The 27,088-nt window shown below is 47.1% G+C and overlaps 1 protein-coding gene across 7 annotated transcripts in view; it reads left to right on the top strand.

Moving 5' to 3' along the window:
- The window catches only part of MYZAP (myocardial zonula adherens protein), a 134,892-nt gene that overhangs the window by 4,854 nt on the left and 102,950 nt on the right, over nt 1-27,088 (top strand). For 3 of the 7 annotated variants that reach the window (XM_060417888.1, XM_004010571.4, XM_012181465.4), the window contains exon 1: nt 15,053-15,147. In XM_060417888.1, the coding sequence (XP_060273871.1) occupies nt 15,082-15,147 (66 nt within the window). In that variant the 5' untranslated portion in view covers nt 15,053-15,081. Of the gene's footprint in view, nt 1-2,491; nt 2,573-5,857; nt 5,943-15,052; nt 15,148-27,088 lie in introns of those variants that run through there. The other 4 variants (XM_042252394.1, XM_060417889.1, XM_042252395.1 and 1 more) reach the window with 2 other exon arrangements.

The raw sequence follows: 27,088 nt of genomic DNA, 5'->3' as shown, positions 1-27,088 counted from the left end.
GGCTAGAGGGAGCCGCTTTGCCCAAGGTGAGGCCCCCTCCTCAGGGGAAGCCTGAATCCAGGGATTGGTCAATAGGTGAGTACAAAGATTCGGTCCCCTTGCCTCAGTTGAGCACAACTCTGAAAGGCCATCCCAGCTGCAGAGGATCCAGTCCCAGGGCTCAGCCAAGGCCCCTCAGATCAGACCCTTACCAGTCCTGCTCCCCTCACCCCAGGACATGTGTGTGTTGACTAGAAAGATGCACAACGTGCAAGTTAACTTCTGTTTGGGAAAAGTGAGGACTTCAGCCTAGGAGATAGCACATCAGATAGCTCTGAGAGACTGCTCCAAAGAGGCAGTGGGGGAAGATCAACATATGAGATTTTGGTGAAGAGGGAGTTCAATGCAGTCAAGTGCTTACTTTACAAGAGGTTTTCTGCTAGTCATGCGGAGCTGATGTCACCGTGAAGGAATTGGGTGCTTTTCTAGATATGAAGAGATGCAAGGACTGGGATCATGAAATCAGTTCCTGAGGATATCTGTCTAAAGGCCTGTTCCTCCAATTTCCCTGGAGCACAGAGTGCCTCCGTCTCCACTCCGCACCTCCCTCAGGCTGTTGAGGGTTGGTAGCTGCAGCAGTGCAGGGTTCAGTCTCCGCAGAGGCGGGTGGCAGATACCCCTGTTGCTGTTGTTCAGTCACTGGCAAGTGCTCTGGGAAAGTGCCAATTTGTAGTTGACACATGTACCCCTAAAGACCTTCTGCACACAAGCCTACCTCAGAGTGTGTATCCCAGGGAACCAGGACATGCAGAGGCACAGAGGTATAAAATTACCTAGCATGTTCCAGAAAGGAAAAATAGCCCAAGGCAGCTGCAGTAGAGAATGTGGAGGATTGCCATGCAGATGGTTCCTCCTGCACTGTTTTAATATTATTTATTTGTTTGCTTGGCTGCATCGGGTCTTAGTTGTGATACTTGGACTCTGTTGCGTCATCCGGATCTTCTGTTGTGAATGGGCTCTCTAGATGTGGTGTGTGGGCTCAGTAGTTGTGGTGCGTGGGCTCAGTTGCCCCACTGAATGTAGGATCTTAGCTCCCCGACCAGGGATCAAACTCACATCCCCTGCATTGCAAGGTGAACTCTTAACCACTGGACCAACAGGGAAGCCCCTCCTCCCGCACTGTGCTCTGAACATTCAGAGATGGACACGTAGCTCCCTTTCTCAGGAATCTAGCCTGCAACTCTGCCCCACAGAGGCCTGACCTATTATAAGGTTAACTGCTTACAACTAGGGAGAAATGGCAGTTTCTAAGCCAAAGGAATAACAACAAAGAAATGTTTGGCAATCATTTTATTGATGCTTTTGAAATGTCGAAGATTACAAGCGACCTTAGAACACATCCAGTCCAGAAACCCTCAGTTACCGTATAGACGTGAAGCCCCAGGGAGGTGCCATGACCGCAGGTGAATGCAGATTGAGTCAGGGCCAACCGGAACCCAGGTCTTCTGGCCTCCTGTTCAGTGGCCTCTCTACCTCTCCTCGCAGATCAAACCAGTCAATCCTAAAGGAAATCAGTCCTGAATATTCATCGGAAGGACTGATGCTGAAGCTGAAACTCCAATACTTTGGCCACCTGATGCAAAGAACTGACTCATTTGAAAAGACCTTGATGCTGGAAAAGATTGAAGGCAGGAGGAGAAGGGGACAACAGAGGATGACAAGGTTGGATGGCATCACCGACTCAATGGACATGAGTTTGAGCAAGCTCTGGGAGTTGGTGATGTACAGGGAAGCCTGGCATGCTGCAGTCCATGGGGTCCCAAAGAGTAGGACACGACTGAGCCACTGAACTGGCTGACCTCTACTCAGGTGGGCTTATACCTAAAAACGAATAAGAACTTAAACACTAGCCCATGAGGTTTGCACTGACAGTGACTTGTCCATGGGAGGGCAAATTGCCCTTGAAGAAGATGGTCACCCAGCTTCCCCCAGGGGCTCCCCACAGTGAGCCTGCCCCTGGTGCCAGGCACATCAAGGCTCAGTGTTGTTCCAGAACCTGCTGTGCTTCCTTACTCCCTATCAGATCACATCCAGCCGCTTTTCTCCAGCCGTGGTCAAGGTGAATGTGGAAGACATAGAGCACCGTCAGGGGGCACGCGCCTGTCAGGCACCTGCTCGGGATTTAGTCCTGGCTTCTCTTCACCTCACTCCCAGGCTTAGATGGGCCCCTCCCTTCTCTGGGGAAAGGGTTACCGGATGAGCTGACTTCCAGCTAGGGCACTGGTTAGGACCATTAACCTCAGCACATTAGCCTCTGATAAATGGGTGATTCCAACCCAGCACCATATAGGATAGCACAGTGCTGCTGTCCTGTCCTTTCCCGGTGACTTTGTCCTTTGACCTGCCTCTCAGAGCCTGGCAATTATTAACCTGCACAATCAGGCTCTGTGTGAATTTCTTTTTCCAGATAAGGCACCTTTCTTAAAAAGTTGCCTCTGAGCAGGGTCTCCCCAGCTAGGGGTTGTGGTTTGCTGGCTTCCTATGAGCTCCTTGTATTAGTGATTCCAGTGCGCAGGGAGGGTCCTATGGTCAGGTAAGCTGGAGAAGCGCTGCACAGTTTATTATTTTTGGAAGATGCTCCGTTTACTTGAGGACAAGAAGTCCTACCTTCAATCTGCCTACTTTCGTTGAACCTAGATCTTCCCGATTTCACTGAACTGCAGAAACTTTTTAAAAAACAGAATATAATTTAACCTACTTGAGGGAACTTACCCTCACCTCTTTCTGAGCTCAGTTTCCCTCATCCATCCTGCGTTTTACGACTGGGCTTTCCCGTCTGGGTCGCTCTCCTGGTGTCGCTGTTCTGCGTCTCTGCGTGTCCCTTCTGCACACTGGGGTGTGGCCTTGCTCCCTGCTTCTTGTTCTGGTGTGCCTGGAAATAAGGGGGTTTCCTGAGACACGGAACTTACAGTACTAAAGCCAAAGAAAATCCCAGGCGCCCTGGGAATTGTTGGTCTTCTGTACTGAGCCCTCTTTCTTGCCTGCAGCCTTGGGCCTCTCCTGGGATTCCCTGTCCCTGGCCTCAGCCTACCCAGGGCTGGGACCACAAGACGCTTACGTGCCCAGCCTCTCCCTCTCTCTCAGCTAAACCGCATCTCCTCATCATTACCCACAGGGAGAGTAAATTCCCCTCTTAGCAGATCCTTAGTGATGCCCCTCTGAGCAGACCCTGTCTGACCCCATCTTATCCACCCCGGAGAGACTTGGAAAACCGTAGCACCCCACCTGTTCCTCCCCAGGGAGCTCTGACAGGCACAAGGTAGCTGAGTGGCTCTCAGGAGGGGTAATGCTGATTTTGCCGCAGCTGAGAGAGCGGACGGGGCAGGGGCCACCCTGACATTGTGTGTGGAAGGTCAAGAGCCAGCCTGTTCAGGAAAGAGAAGCTGCAGGATCCCAGGCCCCCTCTGTTCCTCTCTGTTCTGCTGCCAGTTGCAAGGTTGAGGGGATCGCTACTGTGTTCATCTCCGGACCACAGATGCCCACTCTGATGAGTTGAGTAGTCTCTGCCATCAGGGTTTACTCATAGAGGAGGAAGGTGATGAAGACACAGGGCTGAGTGAATGCAAGCAATTGTTAAGTTGTGTTGCATTATAACCAACGGAATGATTAATTTGTCCCTTGTTTTCACTGCTGCAAATATTTTTCCATTTCTACCAGCCTTTCCCCAAGCCTTTCTATTTCCTTGCTCCAGGGCCTTTTGTGTAGGTCCAGATCAGGAGTTCTTTTGTTCATTAAAGCCCTGACTTATTGGGAGACTTGTGATGTTTGCTTTTGAAGGGGAGGGGAGGAGGTGACCTGCAGAGGGCAGGCAGAAATAGCCATATCACATGGAGGTTTGGACCAGAAATAGATGTTTTCCCAGGTCTGGTGAGCAATGGATCTCAACAGTATCCCTGTTCGAGGTGCTGGGATGTGGGATGGACTGATCTGGACATGCTGCCTCCCTGGGGACCACGGCAAAAACCACTCGACCTGTAGAATAATCCTACTTTGTGTCTATTCTGTGCCAGGCACTGTTGTAGATGCTGGGATTAGAGGAGTGAACAAAGCGGATGGAAACCCTTGCCCTTGTAGACCCTGAATCTTAGGGGAGCTAGACAAAAACCAAATGCTCAAGACTTGGGCTTTTATCGTGAAGAGCCATGAAGCCATTGGAAGGGTCTGTACAGAGAGGAGTGTAGATTTAAAAGGATCACGGTAGCCTCTGTTATGGATGGAATGACTGTAGGGCGACAGAGGTAGAAAGACCAGTTCGGAGGCTATTTCAAGGATCCAGGGTAGAGGTAATGGTGGCTTAAATGTCGCCGATGAAAAGGCTTTAGGTTTTGGAGATGCTTTGGAGGTAAAGCCAGATAGATAAAATGTGAGCTATGAGATTAAAAGGAGAAATCATGGATGACTCCAGGGATTTTGGCCTGAGTAGCTAGAAATATAGTCTTCATTAACTGAACTGGGAAAGGCTGTGGCAGGAATAATGTTTTTTGCAGGAGGGAGGGATCTCACACACAGAGAGCAGAGCCCCCATGTCCGTAACCCCGCCCCCTCCCCCACCCCACCCAGATTTTCAGGCAAGACCACACACACTGCCATGTTTAAAATGGATAACCAGCAGGGCCCTACTGTATGGCACATGGAACTCTCAATGTTATGTGGAAGCCTTGGATGGGACGGGAGTTTGGGGGAGAATGAATACATGTATATGAATGGCTGAGTCCCTTCGCTGTTCATCTGAAACTGTCACAACATTGTTAATCAGTTATTCCCCAAGACTAAATAAAAAAAAGTTTAAAACCTTAAAAAGTTTTATTGGAGATTAAAAAAAGAGAAAGAAGTGGCAACTCTTCCGCTATCGGACAGCCCTGTGTTGAGGACACTGCTTGTCAAGGGGAACAGCTCCTCTTGCAGCCTGAGCCCCTGTTGCTGTAAACAGCCTTCACAGTCACGCCCAGAAGCCCCGCCTGGAGTGACTAGCAGTGTGTCAGAAAGACCATCACAGCAGGATGGGGCGAGATGGGTACCTGGAGCAGCGTCAACTGAGCTTAAAGAAATGACTGTTCATGTCCCTATGTCATGTTTTAAAGTAAACTGCGAACTTGCCTCAGCAGCTGCAGTGAGTGGAGGACTCCTTGCATGGGTTCATCAGAGGTATAAAGGCAGAAAACAAAATTGAGGAGTAGTGCTGGTCTTCTTAGGATTAAAAATAATGAATGCTGTTCTGTTTTGAAGTTACATGATCCTCTTTTATTACACGCTAAGATAGATAAGTTCTCTATATTAATCTCTCTGGGTTTTTTTTTTCAGAGAAGGGTGTTCCCGGCAATCTTGAAGGAAGCATTAGCCCTGACTGTTCATTTTAAATATTTATTTTATGTGCTTATTTGGGCTGTGCCAAGTCTTAGTTGGGGCATTCAGACTCTTAGCTGCAGTGTGTGGGATCTAGGTCCTTGACCAGGGATTGGACCTGGGCCCCCTGCGTTAGGAGTGGGGAGTCCTAGCCACTGGACCTCCAGGGAGTTCCCTATATTAATCTCTAATAATATAGCAAATCAAATATAGGGCAGGAATGGATTTTCCAAAGGTCTTGTATTGGCACCGGTATGGAACACTCAACATACTAGCTTTGAAGACGTTGTTCCAAGTCTAAAGGAGTGTTTCATCTTTTACACTCGGCATTGCCCTCAAAATGACCAGGCGATTTGTGGTTTTCTTTAGTTTAAGGGACTTCATGATACACTATAGTCCTGTATTTATATTTTACACTCTCATTCAAGCCTCCCAATGACTCTAAGAGGTGGTACTGTTACCTCCCATTTTACAGGAGAGAAGATTAAGACTTGGAGAGTGGAGATGACATGCCCGGGACTCGTCAGCTAATGTGTGGCAGAGCCTTAACAGACACTCAGGTTAGTTTGGCTCCAGAGTTCTGTCTATTAAACAATGTTCCCCTGACCCCCCTGATGTGAAGTTCAGAATTCCACAACCCCAGGGTCACAGATTTCTGGAATTTGAAGGGAATAATGCATCTACTCTATGCCCCCTTCCCCACCTGCTGCCTGAATTCTCTCTAGTCATCCTTGATGAGATGTCTTCCTCCTGGCCCTTGTAGAAATGCTGGGTGATGGCATAAGAAAAAGTTTGAGAAGCTTATTAGGAGGTGAATTTCTGGGTGTCATCTCAGATCCATGAAATCAAGAGTGTCTTGGGTTAGGACCCAGAAATATATTGTTATCAAGACCCCAGGTGGCTCTAGTCGGCAGCCAGATTTGGAGACCACACTGTAGTGATGGGGAATGGCCTGCGTGCCTCACAAATTGGTCCTGCCTGTCATTTCCACCCTGAGCCATTTCTTTCCTTTATCCCCTCTCCTTGGGTAGCTCTGCTTATTCCTTAGATTGCACTGACCTACATCTCCTTGTAGCTTTTACCTGCTGGGCCCCATTCTACATTTTGGGTTACAGAGAAAAAGTTTAACCACTCTGCCACTTGACAGTGTTTCAAGAATTTAAGTCATCTACTCCTCTCCTAGAGGGTCAATTTTCCCAAGTCTGCCACCTACATCTCTCATTATATAGTGTCAAGTTCTTACATCCTCTGTGTCATGTTCTTCTGAAACCATTTGGGTATTCCTTGTTCCTTTAAACGGAGGCACCAGAACCAAAGCCCACTTCCCAGGAGCAAGCATAGTAAGAACTTTTGCTTTTCTGCTTCCAGACCCTGCCTTCCTCTAAAGGGATCTTGAAATTAGATGACATGTACTGGGTCTCCAAGGGGTGGGCCTCTGTGGAGCTGCTGAGTTCTGCAGATGGCCTTAGTACATGCTGCTGCTGAGCCTGGTCTCCTGTGCCCTGGGTTGGTGCAGCTGTTGATTTTGGACACAAGGTGAGGACCGTAGACGTATTCTTGCTGCATTTTGTCAGATTCTGCCCCTTGTTCCAGCCTCTTGAATTTTGAGATCTTGCCTCTTTCATCAGTAGATTGAATGTTTCTTCACCTGATTCTTTCAGACTGTCTGTATTATTCACCCTGCTTTCTACCAGACTCTGGTTTAAGATTATTGTTGTTCCAGGGATCTTTACTCTGAGTAGTGACATATTCGGTATCTGTGTGTATGTGTGTATATATATATATATCCATATTTTATATAGCTAGAGTGGACACAGCTGCTGCCCACCCGATCGTCTCAGTCATCCTTTACCAGTTCCATGTGTCAGTTTCCCAGCTTGTGTAGCTTTGGGGCCAATATTCTGTGTCTATTAGGGACACAGACATTTCTTGCCCCTATGGAGTGCCACAAGTGTCTGTGAGTTATATTCTCCCTCTGTCCTCCACCCCATGTACCAGAAAATTACTGGCTACCATAGGAGTAAGGAAGTCCAGCTCTTTGGTCTGGCAGCAGGACTAACTGAGGTTCAGTTTACATTCCAGAGCTGTCCATGGGATCAAGATCTGGACTTGACCTAAGACGGTGCCCTTGCTGACTCCTTCCCCTTTCTGAGACCCTACTCCCTTCCTGGTTGCTCCTGAAGGCACCTCCTCAATAATCCCCTCCACAGTGATCCTTGGTTCAGAGTCTGCTTCTGGGGGAAGCTGACCTAGATGGTGGTCATAGTGTAAACAGATGTATCAGCTGTTCCACGTGAGTATACATATAAACATTTCAAGACTTTTAAATTTTGTTTATTTTTTTTAAAACATTTATTTATTTGGCTGTGAAAGTGAAGTTGCTCAGTCATGTCCGACTCTTTGCGACCCCATGGGCTGTAGGCTACCAGGTTCCTCTGTCCATGGGATTTTCCAGGCAATAGTCCTGGAGTGGATTGCCATTTCCTTCTCCAGGGGATCTTCCCAACCCAGGGATCGAACCCGGGTCTCCCGCATTGTGGACAGATGCTTTACCGTCTGAGCCACCGTTGAGTCATTCAGGATCTGTCATTGCAGCATGAGGACTCTCGTTTTGGCGCTTGGGCTCAGTAGTTGCTCCACGGCATGTGGGATCTTAGTTCCTCGGCCAGGGATTGAACCTGTGTCCCCTGCACTGCAAGGTGGCCACCAGGGAAGTTCCAGGGCTTTTTCCATTTTTTAAGAAAATCCTTTTTGTAGATTAGCTATTTTAATTTTAGTATAGAGTCAAATACAGGTATAACTCATATATTAACTGGTCCCAATAGGATCTACTGACCAGTCACCACCAAGTCAGTGTCTTTTGCAGCAAAAGTCCTGAATTGCTCAGGGAAGCATGAGAGTGGCAGAAGGAGACATTCTTTGTACCACATGCTGGGAAAGGCCCCTAATTCCTTTAACATCTCTCACTGCACGTACTCCTTCCCTTCTGTGTTTTTTTTTTTTTTTTTTGACATTGGGTGGAGCCTACTTCCTCTTAAAGACAGTCACCAGGCTGTCTTCCTGAAAAAATAAATACATGAGATTTCCGCCTCTGCACCTGCGAGTTTCCTACTACAAGCCCATGGGGCTACTTGGATAAGCCAGGAGGGTGTCTTCCTCTAGGTGTCCAGGTGTGTCCCTTGGAGTTTAGCACTTGGCAAAGTCCCAGGGCTAAGAAAGGAATCACTTATCCTTTACACATCCATTTTATTTACTGATTCCCCTCCCCTAGGTATCTACGGCACTATTGATTGACTACGCACTAGGATAATGTAGGATTCACATAAGTCTTCCAACTTTTGATTGGTCAGTAAGTTTTGTTTGATTTTCTGCTTTTTGAATCCATCCTTTCCATTCTTTTCCATCACCTCTGGGACTTCCATTTCAGAGTCCCTTTTTCTCTTATCAATACTATTTCCTATCACTTGTTGGCCTTTTGGCTAAGATCAGGTATAATACTTACTATTCCCAGGGAGTTCCCTGGCGGTCCGGTGGTAGGAATTGGGGTTTCACTGCCAAGGACTTGGGTTTGATTCCTGATCAAGGAACTAAGATCCCAAAAGCCATGTGGTGCAGGCAAAAATTTACAAAAAGAAAATTGAAAAATAATATTATTCCGATAGACCCAAAAGCACTTGTCCTGTGATCTCTGCCTTCCAGGCATAATATTCTCTCTGCTGCCCCTTGGGTCACTGCTCTGCTTGTACACCTTCACTTGCCCCCTCATCACCTGCAGATTGAGTCTCAATTTTATTCAAGGTTTTTACAGTCTAATCCCAATCTACTTTGTCTTGGGCCATTTCTTCCTGTTCTGAGGGTCAAGCTAGACAGGCAAGCACACATTTCCCAGACCCTCTGATCTCACTGTGTCCTCTGGTCCTCAGTCCAGAATGTCCTAACATTTTCTTCCTCATTCTGTGGGGCCAACTCCCATGCTGCCTTCTCAGAGGAGCCTTCCTGCTCTCTCCAGCTCAGCGCCTTGAATTCCTTTGTCCTCTGCCCACTACAGTGCTTTGGACATGCCTCAAGTCTGGCTCCTCCCCCAATTTAAGAGGTGAGCTGTCAAGAACATGGGCTTCCCTGGTAGCTTAGTGGTAAAGAATCCGATACCAATGCAAGAGATGCAGGAGATGTGGGTTTGGTCCCTGGGTCGGGAAGATCCCCTGGAGGAGGAAATGGCAACCCACTCCAGTATTCTTGCCTGGGAAATTTCATGGATGGGGGAGCCTGGTGGGCTACAGTCCATGGGTCTCATACGGTCAGACATGACTTAATGACTGAGCAGGATCACACCTCAAGGACATAGAGTCTGAAGCTGTCTTGCCTGGGACTGAAGCTCAGCTCCACCACTTACTAGCGTTGTTAGCAGTGCTAGTCACTTCCCCTGCCTGTGATACGATTTCCTCATCTGCAAATTAGGGGACATAATAACACCTTCCTCACTGAGGTGCTGGGAAGATTCAGTGAGACAATGCATTTTAAGCTTCTGAACAGAGTCAGTGCTGCATAAGTGTTGGCTAAATTCACATCTCTCTTCACAGATTGATTGTGAGTTCCCAGAAAGCAGTGGCTGTCTTACTTCTCTCTCTGTCTCCTGCGCCTGGTACTTAGTAGGTGCTTGGTAGGTACATATTTGTTCAGTGGATTTGCTTCTTACTAGCCAATGAATTGGGCTTTGTCCATGAATTAACTGGTAAGCACAGGATTGTTTTCTATGAGTTTTATTCCCCAGAGTGGGTGTGCAGCAGGTTCCATCCCCCGTGTCTAGACAGGTTTATAAATTCTGTGTATCTGGGCGACGTGGCTGAGGTATCGGTTTCCTCTCAGTCGGCTTTCCTTATCTCTAGACCCTGTTCTCTGCTTCTCAGACATTCAGTGAATGTGGGGTATTTCTTGTTCTACTTTATCCAAAGGAGCTTTGTAATTCAATACCCTTATCCTTGGGTTGGAAATGCATCCTTTTTGTGTTGTGAAAAGTTGGTCTCTGTTTGGCATTCAGAATAGGAATATGCCAGGACTTTGAGGTGTTGTGATACCTGAATAGAAGAGGGTAAAAAAAGGGAACCCTCAAAGACAGAAGAGTGAAGAGAGCAAAAATACCAGGAAGCCAGGCATCACCTGGGCTCACCTCCTGTGTGTTCTGTTGAGTGATGCCGTTCCTGATGGGTTCTACCAAGAAATATAGGTTGTCTTTGCCACTCAGGACTTTGCTGGATAAGTATGTCCCATCAGAGCTCCTCAGCTAAAGATGCCGACAGAGAGTGGAGAGAGCTCAGAAGAGAGCATCGCAGATAATTCAGAAAGCAGTTGTTCAGTCGCTAAGTCATGTCCGACTCTTTGTGACCCCATGGACACACCAGGCTTCCCTGTCCATCACTATCTCCCAGAGCTTGCTCAAATTGATGTCCACTGAGTCAGTGATGCCATCCAACCATCTCATTCTCTGTCACCTCCTTCTCTTCCTGCTATCAATCCTTCCCAGCATCAGGGCCTTTTTTCAATGTGTCAGCTCTTTGCATCAGGTGGCCAAAGTATTGGAGCTTCAGCCCTTCCAATGAATATTCATTCATTGGAATCAAATCTAGTGCTGATTTACTTTAGGATTGACTGGTTTGACCTCCTTGCAGTCCAAGGAACTGTCAATAGTCTTATCCAGCATCACAATTCAAAAACATCAATTTTTGGGCACTCAGCCTTCTTTATGGTTCAACTCTCACATCCATACACGACTACTGGAAAAACCATGTGCTTAATCGCTCAGTCGTGTCTGACTCTTTGTGACCCCGTGAACAGTAGCCCTCCAGGCTCCTCTGTCCATGGGGATTTTCCAGGCAAGACTACTGGAGTGGTTTGCCACTACTGGAGTGGTTTGCCTGCTTTCTCCAGGGAATCTTTCCAACCCAGGGATCGAACCCAGGTCTCCTGCATTGCAGGCGGATTCTTTACTGTCTGAGCCACCAGGGAAGCCCTGGAAAAACCATAGCTTTGACTATACGGACCTTTGTTGACAAAGTGACGTCTCCACCTTTTACTACTTTGTCTAGGTCTGTCACCACTTTTCTCCCTTTAATTTCATGGCTGCAGTCACCGTCCACAGTGATTTTGGAGCCCAAGAAAAGAAAATCTGCCACTCTTTCCATTTTTCCCCCATCTATTTGCCATGAAGTGATGGGACCAGATGCCATGATCTTAGTTTTTTGAACTCTTTCACTCTCATCAAGAGACTCTTTAGTTCTTCTTCACTTTCTGCCATTAGGTTGGTACCATCTGCATTTCTGAGGTTGTTGATATTTCTCCTGGCAATCTTGATTCCAGTTTGTGATTCATCCAGCCTGGTATTTCTCATGATGTACTCTGCATATAAGTTAAATAAGCAGGGTGACAATATGCAGCCTTGACATACTCGGAAAGCAGAGGCTGAAGGAAATGAGAGAGTGACTGATTTCGAGAGTGACTGATCCAGTGACTGATTTCAAGAAAATGAAAGGTGTGTTTATGCAGACATCTGAAATTTTCTACAGACCTGTGCGTCAGCAGAGAAATTTGGGACAGGTTTTAGTCATGTGGCTCTTACTGCGGATGGGAAGGTGTGGCAGCTAGGAGCTGTGTTATAGTGTCTGTGGCTTGCAGTCCAGTGGCACTCCTCCGTCATCAGCGCTCAGGGAGGGCCCGGAGGAGGCGGGACCGGTGCTGAAAGGGAGCAGGGTGACCGTCTGCACCAGAGCCTCTGTCCTGTCCTCACCCCTCACTCCCAACGCCTTCTGGCTGGGCAGAAGTCCTAGTTCCTGGACTGTGATTTCATTTTGGACTTTTCCCTTCTCTGCCAGCTCCACCTTTTCATTCGTTGCTCAGTCCCTACCTGTCTTCCTATTGGTATTTCCCTCCTCCTCCTGCTTTCCCACTTTGGGCTTTCCATTCCCCTCTCTTGCAGTCCCTTAGGTGTTGGCCTGGCATGGAGTGGCCGTAGCATAAGCCAGAGCCTGGCATCTGCCCACCCACAGCCCCTGCAGCCCTTAGTGACAGCCGGTGGGGAAACGTTCCTGGCTGGGACAGTCCTGGGGACAATCCTGGGGCTCTGGCTGCTTCAGCTGACAAACTGCTTGGAGACGCTCACCTCCATTAGAAGCTGGATTAGAAAGGAGCTTGGTCTTACTTTTGCTTGACTATGAGTGAGCTGAAGGATTGCTCTGTAATATTCTTTTTTTTTTTTCTATTTCTTTATGTGGCTGCACTGCGTGACTTGTGAGATGTTATTTCCCAGGTCAGGGGTTGAACCCAGATCTCAGCTATGAAAATACCAAGCCCTAACCACCAGACCACCAGGGAACCCCCTGTAATACCATTTCTTCATTCATCCGACATTTGTTGTGCACTTGCAACCTACCAATTACTCTGTGATATCTCTTCACTCACTCAGTGTTTATTGCACACGTACTACATGCCAGTTACTCTGTAACATCATTGCTTCACCCATTCATTATTTATTGCGTATTTACTACGTGCCAATTACTGTTCTAGGCACCAGACAGGCTTGGATGTAAGCAAGATCAAGTTTCCACCAAGAGGTTACGAGTGAATCCGAAGTCTGCTGCTTTTGTAATGAACTATAAGGCAGTACAAAAAGTATTAACAATATGAAAAAGACTTGGATAGATGGAGGACATATGAATCCATAGCCCACCCTTCGTCTCAAATGTTGACTCCATCTTGAGCGATCACTTGAGTGGTTGCCATAATATAAATAAACACTGATGCCAGGTTATCTTGGGTCCATTTGAACAGCAGCCCATTTCCTTTCTCCTCAAGGCAACATAACAACAACATTCACTAGTCTCTTTCTCCTGAGGTAATCATGCAGCTACCTCTAACCCATATTGACTTTCAACAGCCATATTCTGACCACTTCTTTTGGTTTATTTTTTATTTTTTATCAAAGTGCTATACCTCTGAAGCTAATACAACATTGACCAATTTTTATTGGAAGGCAGACCCATCTTTTAGACTCTTTTTTAGAAGGGTGGGTGGATAGAAGGGTGCAGGAAGGGTGTAGTAAAAAAAAAAGGGGGGAGGCGGGCTGGCGTTAGAAGACTACAGGTCTAATCCCAGCTATTCAGCATTTAACCTAATACCCCTAGGTCTCAGTTCCCTCATTAGTAAAATGGAGCTGATAATAGTATCCATGCTTTTGGTTATGGTGAGATTTTGATGAGAAAAGGCATATGCAGCAGGGAGAATGCAGACAGAGCTGGGGTGATGATGATGATAGAGATGGTAAAGCACAGGCTGTGTGACATTGGGAAAGCCTGTGTAACATCAGTTAGATTCTCTGGTCTCAGTTTCCTCATCTGCAGAAGAAGCAAATCTTACAGGAGCATTGGGAATTTTGTTCAGCAACATTTCTTATATTCCTTGAGTGTCTTCTGTGTTGGTGCCACACTGGGAATTCAGACTAGGGTGAGTCTTGACCCTCACCCTCTGGAAGCTCACCACTGGGAAGGAGACAGACACACATATTGATGACTCTAAAGAAGACATGGTCTCAAAAAGCATTGAGATTCACGAGTGTAAGTGTTCAGGGCAGGAGGGTCCTGGAGAGCTTGGTAGGAAGGGAGGGTTTGGGCTTTAAAGCAGCAGCAGCAGAGACGGAAAGGCTTCCCCTATTGAGATACATTTGTCCTCAAGATAAATGCCAAACTCTTCAACTAAGCACACCAGGTTCTTCATGATTTGGCCCAGTGCCCTTCTGCGCTTTTCTACCATTTGCCCCTTGCACTGTGGTATTTTCAGTTTCTAAAAATTCTACCAAACCTTCTCTTGCCTTTTGCCATCTTTCCACGCAGTTTTGGCCTGTAATTCCCTCCTCTCTTTGCTAGGGGGCAGCAGAGAGCACAAGCAAGGCACTAGGCTTAGACTGTGGAGTCCATCACAGCTTTGCCACTTTCCAGGCAGTGGGACATCTGCTCTGTTACTTAATCTCTCGGTGAGTCAGTGTCTTCATCTGCAAAATGGGAATAGTGCCTATTCAAAGGGTGGTTGTGAGGATTAAATGAGTTAATAGTACATGCAAAGTACTTCCCAGTCAGGGTCGCAGTAACTATTAAACAAACATGAGCAGGTGTAATGAACACTCTATGCCTGGCTTGCTTCTGCGTGTATTTCAGGTCTTAGGTTAGTCATCACATCCTCTGGGAAGACTTTTCCTCCACAGGCTAATTCCTAAGGCCACATTGCGAGCTCCTGTGTGTATCATCTTTTCTACCAAAGCACCGACACCTGTCATTTCTCAGTATCCCCACCAGATTGCAAACTCCACAGGATAGGGGATTGGTGGATTGGTAGATTGTGTTGAGTGGGAGGCCTTCATGGTAGGCACTCAGTCCTGTCCTAGGACTGACCCTGGGAGGACGCAGAACCGTGGGGGAAGGTTGGTGACCAACTTCTGCTGGGTCTGCGCTCTCCGGAGAAAATGCAGCCTGACGGGTCGGGCGAGTGCGCGGGCCCCGCCCTGGCCCCGCCCCTTGGCCCGGCCTCTGCCCCGCCCCCGCCCTGCCCCGCCGGCGCTTGTGGCCTGCGCGGTTCCCGCCCTCCCCGCCTCCCGCCGGCTTATTACACCCGGGAGCAGCGCCGCGCCGAACCCGCCACCAACGCCGCTGCTGCGGGATGCTGCGCTCCACGTCCACGGTCACCCTGCTCTCGGGCAGCAGCTCCGGGGCGCCCAGCAGGAGGGTGAGTAGCTAAGATTGGGAGCTGCTGCTGTCCCACTTCCCCGTCCAGCCAGCCCCACTTGGGGTTCTGGGGATGGAGACGCGCGAAACCGGTCCCTGGGCCCTGACACTGCACCTGGACTCAGTTTTAGGTTCTGTCCCAGTTCCGTGAGCAAGCCCCTTCTTTTCTATGCCCCAGAGGCACCCCATGGGCTCGAAAGGGGACTTGGGGGACTTTCTGGAATTCCCAGAGATTTCCTCTCCCTTCCTGCCTCCTCTAGCAAGCCAAGTGTATTGATGGCACCGTTTTAAAAAAAGCACGGGGAACTTTCTGCATTATCCCTATCTGGAGACTCAAAGGTGATGAATGTCTTTAAACAAACTTTCCACCTTCCAAAGATGAAAAGAAAGGGCCACTTGTCACCATTTGTGATAGAATAACACTGATTTGGAGTGGTCTTAACTAAGGTAGGCTTCATTTTACAAAGTAGGGATTAGTAGTTGGCCACCCAGTAGGCGGGTTGTGGGACCTGGGTTTATACAAGGTGCTTTCTTCTTTCTGATTTAAATGTTAGCACAGTGGGCACCATTTCCACCTAGGTTGCCCTTTGGAAGTGCTATTTCTTTGCCATCTTTGTTGGATCTTTTCTCATCGCTCCAGGTGCTCCGTGAAAGAATCGCTAGCTACATCTTTCCCGTTTTGTATCTTTTCCAAGACTGGTACCCCAGGCCACTGCCAGGGCCTTGGTTTGTGCCTCTTTTGTTGTTGTTGTTCAGTCGCTCAGTCATATCCGACTCTTTTCGACCCCATGGACTGCAACACACCAGGCTTCCCTGTCCTTCATTATCTCCCAGAGCTTGCCCTAACTCAGGTCCATTGAGTCGGTGATGCCATCCAACCATCTCATCCTCTGTTGTTCCCTTCTCCTGCTTCCTATCTTTCCCAGCATCAAGGACTTTTCCAGTGAGTCAGTTCTTTGCATCAGGTGGCCAAAGCATTGGAGCTTCCGCTTCAGCATCAGTCCTTCCAGTGAATGTTCAGGGCTGATTTCCTTTAGGATGGACGGGTTGGCACTCCTTGTGCTTTGTAGTTTCATCTGTTCACTATGATATTCAGTACTCATCATCTCAGTGTGTCTTTTCTGTGCTTGAAACTTCTCTAACCTATTTCCCTGTGTCTGTCTGCCTGCTTAGTTGTGTCTGACTCTTTGCAGCTCCATGGACTATAGCCCATCAGGTTCCTTTGCTCATGGAATTTTCCAGGCAAGAATACTGGAATCGGTTGCCATTTCCTACTCCAGGGGATCTTCCTGACCCAGGGATTGAACTCACATGTCTTGTGTCTCCTGCACTGGCTGGCAGATTCTTTACCATAAGCGCCACCTAGCTCAAACAGTAAAGAATCCACCCTGCAATGCAGGAGACTGCTTGCATGCCGGAGATATGGGTTCGATTCTTGGGTTGGGAAGATCCCCTGGAAAAGGAAATGACTCCTCACTCCAGTATTCTTGCCCGGGAAATCCCCTGGCCAGAGGAGCCTGGCTGGTTACAGTCTGTGGTGTTGGACACGACTAAGCAACTGAACCACACCAACTTATTTCCCCTGTGTTTGGCTAAACAGGTGGCTAAGTCCAAGCCAGGGCCCCTTTGATACTCCTGTCTGTTTTTAAGTCTTATAGATGCGCTCGTTTCATTTTACATACCTCACCCGAATGACTAGCAGTCGTCTTCAGTGCTGTTTTTCTTTGTCTCCAGAAGGACTCTGTGTTACTCCTGGGTCTGGGCCAAGTGATAGGTTTAGATGTGTGTGAACACCAGACATTTAGGGTTGACGGAAGCCAATCGTCGGCTTTATAAAGCGAGATTCCCGTTAGGTCCAAGTGGGTTTCCAACCACAGTCCTAGCCTTACACCAGGATGGGTATTTGTCTTTTTTTCTGTGGAAATCCTTCTCAGTTGGCACATAATTATGATTGAGAAAGATTGAAGTCACTGCAAAGCCAGCCCTGAGCTTGGACAGGATCCTGTGTGGGACCAGATTGTGTGAAATTCTCTAGGTCCCCTTCCAGAGTGGATACTCGTTGAGTGGCTAGAGCGATATGGGTGGATGCAAATGTGATTTGTATAGTAGATAACCTTTCTGAAGATTTTTTTTCTCAAATATTTACTTTCAAGTATTTCTTTAGCTATACGTACTGTGGTGTCTGGTGGAATGAACACACTCTTGAGAAGGCTATGCCCTTTGAGTAAGACATCTGAAATATTTTGGTCTGAAGTGGTCAGTGCCCTGAGTCAGACCGTGTAAGGCTACTACTTTGAGCACATGGGTACTTGCTTTGCAAAGAAGATAACTAAAGATTTCCTTGTAATTTCCAACTCTGTTCAGAATTTGCAAATGGCACTGGTACTGGTGTGTTTGTGGAAACTGTGATCTCTGATTGATTAATTGATTTTTAAACAATGTTTATAGACCTTCTGTGTGATGAAGGGTTAGATATTGGGGTCCACTCTACCTGTGGGTATTGACATTTGCCCCAGACTACCATCATACAGAGTGATGGTTGTAACAGTAGGGTAGAGTGTTGACAGGTTGCATGGAAGCTAAAAGGAAAGGTTCTTCTTGAGGCTTCTGAGGAAGGCCTCCCTCTGCAGCAGACATTTGTGTTTAGTCTTGCAGGATGGAGCGAGACTTTGTAAGGTGAGTGACATCATTGAGATACTGAAAAAAAGGAAGTATCATTTTTTCTAAAAGGAACTCTTGGCATATACTGTTTAACAGTGATGTATTGGACCTGCTTTAGGGCATAACACTTATTTTTTTTTTTTTTTTTGATAAACAAGGATAGGATGTGTTAAAAATAAAGTTGTAGACCAAACAAGTGAAAAGTGTACCCTAAATTGAAAGTTTTGCAGTAAACGCTATATTGTTTTGTCTTTCCTCTGATATGCCACAAGCAATGGCCTTGTGCAGTAAAACGTTAGCCATTAAAATAACGTTTCTGTTTCATCCCAAGAGCTTACCAAATTAGGGACTGCTGGGGAACCGGGATGTGTCCGGCCAGGCCTTCGGGCCAACCAGAAATGGTGGTGACAGCTGACACTGAGCAGGGAGCTCTCGGAGTCAGCTGCCCAGGGCGGCGCAGCCAGACCAGACTGTCACTCGCTATCCTTTGTTTAATAGCTGCCACCTACAATTTGTACCTCCTCCTTATCTGAAATCTCTCAAGGGAAAAAAAAAAAAAAACAAACCAAACACCAAACAGATGGGAGAGTAATGTCTGTCAGCTGATAAACCTCTGAGAGGCATTTATGGATGCCAACCAACAGGGGTTGTAAAGTTAAAAAAAAATCTGCCTTCATACCTGTTGTGCACTAAAAATAGCTTTATCTATGGCAACAGCAGGAAGATAAATTGGCTGGAGAATAACCATAGATAGATTGATGACCTTGGAGAATGGGATAAAATGTTTTAAAAAATATTGACATTGCTTTGTGATTTTGAAAGGAATTTTGTAAATGCAGTTAATCATACTGAGTGAAGCTTTGCAGTGGAAGGGCAGTTGTGTGGCCAGAGTGTGTCCTTTGAGGGGAAGGCATTTTTGCTTGGTGCAGCCAAATGTTACTGGTTTAGCTGTTTGGTGAGGGTGGTGTGAGATGATAGACTTGTCAAGGGTTCCCCCAGCATCACACTGTGTTGATAATAGGAGACTGTTGACTGGTGTTATTGGTGTCATGGCCCCTCCATGGCACATTAAAAAATGAAACCAAATCCAGGAAGGCCAGAGGGCAAGGACTGTCTCCTGGCCTGCTTTTGCCAGTAATTTTTGTATTTGGCAGAGTCTTCCTCTGTTAAAAACTGGAATGGGCTGGCCAGTCATCACTTCTCACTCAGGCAGTACTCTCCTGGGTCCCATTTCGGTCTGATTGACTCAAAGAATTCTCCTTAGCTGGCCAGTGAATGGATCAGACAGGTGTTTACCTCACTTCCTTTTCCTTTCACAGAAACATCTGTGAGCATAACTTCCATATTGTCCTACTGGGCTCTGAGGAAGGGCCGCAGAGCATTGTGGGAACTCAGCATCTGGTGGAAGGAAGCTGGCTGCAGCCTTCCCCAGGGAGGGGGTTGGCAGGGGGCCTGCAGTACCCAGAAGACTGGCTGGCTGCTCCCCTGGGCCCTCCTGAGCCCAGTTGAGGCGTTTTAGAACCTGGTGTCCCCAGGATTCAGCCAAAGGCCCTCTGCCACTCAGAACTAATAGTTATATGTTCAGAAAAAAAAAAGTGTCGTGACTTCTCTGCTTTGGTTCACCCATCTCGCTGTGTCAGATGTAGGATGAAGGGACCTGAGTTCTGAGGAGTCTTTTAAGGAAATCTGAGATCCGGAGGCTGGTGTTACCACTGAGCTTCTGGTCACTTATGAAACCTTTTCATATCAGCCTCAAAAATTGTAGAGCTGAACACAGGGAGTTGTGGGTCCTGGGCCAACTGACTAGAGACTATGTTGAAATGTTTTGATTTAAAGTACTTTCAGCAATTATGTGCCTTACTCCTTGTTTCTGCAGTCGTGTCTCTCAGCCAAAAACGGTCCCATCTCACCCGGCACACAGGATAGTAACACAGAGGTGTTTGCCTCTTTTCCCTCCTTAGATAAGTGATATTTCCTGAATATCAGTCACACTGTTGACTGTTCTTTGTCTTTTAAGGCCAGTGTGTCTCTCTAAAATGCAGAATCCAGCTACCTAACTCTTCTGCTTTAAGAGCCCCTTCGGTATTGCCAGGAACAAGTACAACCCCCTAATTTAGCACCCAGGGCCTTCTGATCGGGCCTTTGCCCTCCCCGCCCCCTCCTCACGAATACTCTTTGCAGATGTACCAAATTACTTGCTGTTCCCCAAGATTTTGATGCTGTTCCTCACCTCTACCATTTTTCATGCCTCTTTTCTGATGAAGGGTCAACTCCTCTGGGAAGCCTGCCTGAACCTCCTCTTCTGTATTCCCCTAGAGGCTTGTGACCCTCATCATTGCTCCTACCTATGATTAACTACTAGAGGAGAAGGTTTAAGGACCCTCCCTTCCCAGGCCTGGTGTAATAGGTGCTTAGAAAGAAGAGTGTCCCCAGGGTCCTCAAACAGCCATACTTGACGCTGAGTTGGCAAATGGGAAAACAGGAAGAGAAGCTTGGGATGAAGCCAGCCCATGACCTCTGGCCCACCTGGGCAGGAAGCAGGTGCCCTGTGGATGGGAGTGTCAGCCTGGGTGAGTATCTTGACAGCTCTGGGAAGGCCTCCAAATAGTCCAGGTACTATTGTACTGTCGAAGTTTCATTCCTTTGGTTAGGTCAGTGGTTCAACTCTGGTTATGTATGGAATACCGAGAAGCTTAAAATCCTCCACCTAGGCCCCACCCCAGGCCGTCTAGATGAGAACCTTGGAAAGGAGAGAACGGCATCAGCATTGTTTAGGAAGCTTCCTCGAGTGATTCTATGTGGCCAAGGATCAGAACTCCTTCTGGGGTTGCTCTCTCAGATAGCTTTCTTGGACATGCAGGCAATCCTGGGTCCATGTTCTGGAAGGTTCCTTTGGCTTTTTCGAAAGGCACGGTGGAGGTGGGGGCAGGACGGGAGAGTCCTAACATGCCAGGACTCTGGTGTCTTTGTGTGCATTCATTGACCTGCGATTTCTCTCTGGGTCTTGGCATTTGGGGCACATGGTGAGCCTGGTACAGAAGAGCCAGCTAGAACAAGAGGGAAAAGTCACCGTCCTCCTACTTAGGAATTTTGTCCAGAATCAGCTGTGGCAGGAAAGTGGGCGCCAGGACGCTTTACACCACCTGTAAGAAGTATCTAAGTATGGAGATCAGGGTGGGCAAGTGATGACCCCATAGTCAGACCCAGCCCTTGGCCTGTTTTGTATACTCTGAGCCAAGAATGGTTTTACAGGGCCTGCATAACCTCAATATTTGCTATCTGGCCCTTTACAGAAAAAGTGTACCTCACCCTGATGTAGATGGTCAGGCCTGCAAGCTCAGGGTCAAAGCAATGCTTAAGAGTCCCCCTCCAGACGGGGCGGGCCCTGTTCCACCTGCCTGTCCCAGAGACTTTAATGCTTGTGCTGAGCAGAGACTGACCTCCCAGCCGCAGCCATAGCGGCCACACCATCTGCTGTTAGGTGGAGCTGAGTAGGGACCCATGGTCACAGAGTGGACCGCGCCCGAGGGAAATGTACATGCACTTGGCTCATTTCCGTAGGGAAGTCCATGTTTGTAAACTGATGAGCAAACCCAGCACCTCCCTGGGTCATCTTCTCCACCCCTTTTTATTTGAGATGGGCAGCCTGGATACTGAAGCTGAGAGCATGAGGGTACGTGGATGGCAGAGTCCCCACTAGACAGGGACCAGCCTTCTGCCTCCACAGAGTGGGTCAGAAACAAGTCCCCAGAGGCCTGCTTAGCTCCCAGGCGCCCTGATTGCAGACAAGGGCTCGGTTGTGGATCTTCTTGTGGAGGAGGCTTGAATGCTCGCTGCCCTTCCGCTGCTGTCCTCCTGTGGGGATTGGCTTGAAGAAAGTGGAAGGCTCTCTGGGGAGTGTCAAGCGCATTCTCCTTACTGTGTTTTAGTTCAACCTAGAAAGAAGCCCATACTGACATTTACTGAGCAAGGGCCTATTACATGTTGATCCTAGGCTGAGTGCTGTAAGGGCTACACAAGCAGTTAGGTACAAAGCCTGCTTGGGAACCCTATTTTTCCCCTTCCAGTCCATGCTGTAGGGTGTGGAACATAATAGGAGGTACTCAATAATTGCTGTTGAATCACTTAACTCAGATTTGAGCAATAGTCCTTTCCTCTAGAAATATAAATGGCTCCCCAACGTCTTCCATTAGAGGCCTTGCTTCGCTATCAGGCATTTGTAGGATGTTAAGAGTTGGGCCCCTACTTGTGTGGCCATTTTCTTCTCCCAATATTGCTCAGGCTGCGGGCCCATTTACCATTCTCAGAATATGCCCTGTTTGTGTCTTTGGCCCGTCTGGAATGAATGCCCCGTGGCTCAGAGGGTAAAGCGTCTGCCTGCAATGCAGGAGACCTGGGTTCGATCCCTGGGTCGGGAAGATTCCCTGGAGAAGGAAATGGCAACCCACTCCAGTATTGTTGCCTGGAGAATCCCTTGGACAGAGGAGCCTGATGGGCTACAGTCCATGGGATCGCAAATAGTCAGACATGATTCAGCGACTTCACTTCTTCGCTTCATTTTGACGATGGATTCTCCCAACATCATTGACCTGGGAAGTCCTTTCTGTCCTTCCATACGTGGTTCACGTGTCATCTCTAGAACCCTTCTGATATACTCCACCTCCATTAGATGACTGTTTTCCTCCTTAAATTCCCAGGGTAAAAAAGATGATTTACTGAATGCTTCTTATGTGCCAGAAACTATTCTAATCCCTTTTCGTGTAGTAGTTTATTAAAGCCTAGCCACAGGGACTGGTCCAGTGGTTAAGACTCCATGTTTCTACTGCAGAGGGCATGAGTTAGATCTTTGGTTGGGGAACTAAGATCCTTCATGCTACTCAGTGTGGCCAAAAAAAAAAAAAAAAAAAAAAAGAGTTCTTGCAAAAATCCCAAGAGAGTCGTTTTTGCTCTATTGTTAACTGAGTTTTACAACTGAAGTAACTGAAACAATAAAGATGGAGTAGCTTTCCAAAGGTTTCACAGGTAGTAGGTGTCAGAATCAGAATTGGAACCCAGACGTGCAGTTCCATATGCCTTAACCACACTTCCCTGTCTGCCTGGTATTGTATTGGTTGTGATGTTGCCTTGAGTGGATATGTTTCTGGATTATGAGCCTTTTTGGGCAGGGCTCTTTTTTTTTCCCATATTGGTACCCTCATAGCCCTTAAGTGTCTTACAAGTAGTGCGTGCTCAGTACTTGAAGTACACTGAGTCCATCTTCTTGCTTTTGATCCACTGGAAGGGACTTTTGATTTTAAGGATGGCAGGTCCGGGACTAGTGTTCAGGGTAAATAAGATTCAGCTCCCCATGATGTTCAGAACACAAGGTGGAGCCAGCTGCTATGGGAACCCCTGGGACCAACTACCTTACCTGCCTCTCAGATACTGTCCAACCTGGGCTACTCAGGGTATTATGTACCTGAGTGTCAGGAAACCATGAAAGTGAGCATCATCAAATGCTCAGAGAGATAAGCCTTGATCTGCCTTGATCTAACCCAGTGGGAGATTTTCCCACGGGGAGATTCCTGAAAGTGAGTGACTAATGGAGGTAAACTGTGCAGGGTCATCCTGTCAGGTACATTCAGGGGTTACTTAGTACTTCTGTTAAGAAATTCAGAGCACCTTTTAGACCTGTGGGCTGTTCTCTTTGCTGCTCCTGAAACAGTCCTGTGGTCTAGGAAGGACTGAGGACCTCCCCCTCCTCCGCCCCATCTGATATGTGCTGTGCTGTGCAAAGTTGCTTCAGTCATGTCCAACACTTTGCAACACTATGGACTATAGCCCGACAGGCTACTCTGTCCATGGGATTTTCCACACGAGTACTGGAGTGGGTTGCCATTTCCTCCTCCAGGGGATCTTCCCGACTCAGGGATGGAACCCATGTCTCCTGCATTGGCAGAACTTTCTCTGTCTCTGATATAGTCCCTCTCAATCTTTATTATTGCTGTAACTGACTGTTAGTTGCTCCTGTCTGACTCTTTGTGACCCTATAAGATATAGCCTGCCATGCTCCTCTGTCCATGGGATATCCCAGGAAAGAATACTGGAGTGGGTTGCCCTCTCTGACTACTAAGATATTTAAAAAATATTTATCTGTATTTATTTATTTGACTGCACTCACTAGGTCTTTGTTGCAGCATGTGGGATCTTAGATCCTGTCAGCCTGTGGGACCTAGTTCTGTGACCGGGGATTGAACCTGGGCCCCTTGCATTGGGAGCGTGGGGTCTTAGCTACTGGACCACCAGGGAAGTCCCTACTATGTTTTTTATTTTAAAAATGTACACATACTTGGAACAGGTGCAGACATTGCAGAAATCCCACTTTGCAAAAGACCACCACCACCACCACCAGCAGGTAGTCATGTTTCCTTAAAGACATTTTTCCCCCACAAATATATACAAATTATCAGAGTGTATTTTAAAAACGGAACAGGTTGCTTTTTCCCAGCACTTGTCTTTTTTCACATGACAGTACATTTGAGCATCTTACTAAGAAGGGTCTGATCCTGTTTCAAGCTGGATTTAAATTGCATCTGTGCCGTCAGTCCATTGTGGATCAGCGCTGATTCCAGAATGTAAGCACCATGTGTAGTCCATGCCCTCAGGTTTCCACAAAGGCCCTCCTAATGACAAGAGTAAACACTCTGCACAGGGGTGGATGGAGCCGCAAGCGCCTGACGCACCTGCCAGTAGCTTTGAAGTCAGATGTTTATTTTACATTCTTGTTTTATTTGAATTTATTATCTATCAGCAGGTAAAACTGATAGTTTAGAGAAATGCATTGTCTTTAGCCTGTGAATTTGTGTTCCATAGTGTAAATATGGCCTGAGGAGAGATGCAGAAAGTGTGTTGAGGAAAATCAGCATTTTGGGTGGACAGATAAAGAACTGTCTCCATCAGGGGGAGGGGGCTTCTCAGTTTTGAGTGATTGGAGTCGTGGGGTCTGTTCTGGACCTTGTCTTTTCTTCCAGTTTTCAGTTTATTCAAAAAATGATTGCCATTAGGGATTACTCCTCTAGGGCAATCAGCCTATAAAGCTATCAGTTGCTATACTAATTCCCTCTAGATCGATTGGCCAAATTATTTTTTTCATGGAAAGCAGAGCCAGAAAGCCAAGTCAGCCTATATCATTTTGGAGCTTGTAGGCTGATGACATTGTTTAGATAAAAATATCTAACAGTGATAGAAGCTTACTATGTGCCAGAATCTTCCTTTACCTGTATTTTACCCTTGAGATTCAGAGAGATCAAGTAGCTTGCTCATAGTCAGCACAGCCTAGTAGGTGTTGGAAACTGTGAATATGTGTGTACACCTGGGCAGGTGTGTATCTCTGTGTGGACGTGTGTGTGTGGTACAGGGTATGGTACAAGAGAAAAGTACTTCCTCTTCTCTGCAAAACTCTGCTGTGGATCGGATCTAGCCTACCAGCGATGATTATTGAGCATCACAGACTTGGATTACTTGCCTGGTGTGAGTTACATTTTGATGTTCATGCAAATGCCCGCGGGTTTCAACCAGCCCATGTGGCCTGAAGTCAAAAGGTTACCTCTTTCTGGAGACCCTCGGATTCCGTCAGTGCTATTTGTCAGCTGAGAGAGCTGTGTGCTGGAATGGCTTGGTTTCTCTATGACCAGCATGACTGGCAATGAGCTTTGAAGGTTTCGTGCAAAGTTGGCCATGTAAGAGGGAGTGATATTGCTGCGGGTCAGGTCATGTCTCTCCCCGGGGTCACTGGAGCCGGAGCTTGCCCAGAGAAGAGTGAGATGGAGAAGCATCTCGAAACCAAATCTTGTGGCTGAAAGGGCTGGATTGTTTAGTGCAGAAGAAAGGACATTCAGGGTGATGAAGAGCAAAGGGAATTCTGCTACAGTTCCTGAGGGTACCCTGGGTCTGTTAGGTAGGAGGTCTGAGGAAGCACTGTTTAAGTCCGTTCTCAGGAAGTTAGAGTTGTCAGGTAGCAAAGTGGGGTACCTCAGGCAGTGGTGAGAGTGGAGGTGCTAATGTGTGTTCCAAATGGGCTCTCACCTTTATGGGGGAAATGTTACCCTCAGGCTGGGTGTCCACCTGCCAGGTATATTGTTGGATGAGGAGGTCCCTTCATAGGCTGGCAGATTGGATGTCAAAGGTCTTTTACAATCGTATCCAACTGTGGGCTTCTTGGATCCAGGGTGCTTTTCTCAGAGGCTGCCCTGTGGACCAGTGCATAACTGTGACTGGAGAACAGGTTGGGGGGTATGTATTAGTTTACTGGAGTTGCTGTTAAAAAAAAAAGTACCACGAGTCAGGTGACTTAAACAACAGCAATATATTGTCTCCTGATTCTGGAGATTGGAAGTCCAAAGTCAAGGTGTCGACAGGATTGGTTCCTTCTGCGAGCAGTGAGGGCAGAATCTGTTTCAGGCCCATCTCCTTTGTTTGCTTACATGGGGCACTCCCTGTATGCATGTGCGTCTTCCAATTTTCCCTTTATATAAGGACACCAGTCATTTGGGATTAGGACCTACCCTAATGACTTCATTTTACAAACTGGAAAATTCTTAGAGATGAGAGTACCCACCACCATACCTTTCTCCTGAGAAACTTGTATGCAGATCAAGAAGCAACACTTAGAACTGTACATGGTTTCAAATTGGGAAAGGAGTAAGTCAAGGCTGTATATTGTCACTGTGCTTATTTGACTTACATCATGTGAAAGTACATGTATCAAAGTACATCATGTAAAAAGCCGGGTGGCATAAATCACAAGCTGGAATCAAGATTGCAGGGTGAAATATCAACAACCTTAGTTAGATACACAGATGATACCACCCTAATGGCAAAAAGTGAAGAGGAACTAGAGAGTCTTTTGATGAATGTGAAAGAGGAGAGTGAAAGAGCTGGCTTAAAACTCAGCATTCAAAATACTAAAATCATGGCATCTGGTCCCATCACTTTACAGCAATTAGAAGGGGGAAAAGTGGAAACGGTGACAGATTTTCTTTTCTTGGGCTTCAAAATCACTGTAGACGGTGACTGCAGCCAGAAAATTAAGATGATTGCTTCTGGGAAGACAAGCTATGAAAAACCTAGACAGCGTATTAAAAAGTAGAGACATTATTTTGCCAACAAAGGTCCAAAGGTCCATATAGTCAAAGCTCCATTTTTTCATTACTGTGTACAGATGTGAGAGTTGGGTCATAAAGAAGGCTAAGCACTGAAGAATTGATGCTTTTAAACTGTGGTGTTGGAGAAGACTCTTGAGA

This window comes from Ovis aries, chromosome 7, assembly GCF_016772045.2.
Source record: "Ovis aries strain OAR_USU_Benz2616 breed Rambouillet chromosome 7, ARS-UI_Ramb_v3.0, whole genome shotgun sequence".
In the NCBI taxonomy this organism is placed as follows: domain Eukaryota; kingdom Metazoa; phylum Chordata; class Mammalia; order Artiodactyla; family Bovidae; genus Ovis; species Ovis aries.
This window is presented reverse-complemented; position numbering and strand designations above follow the sequence as displayed.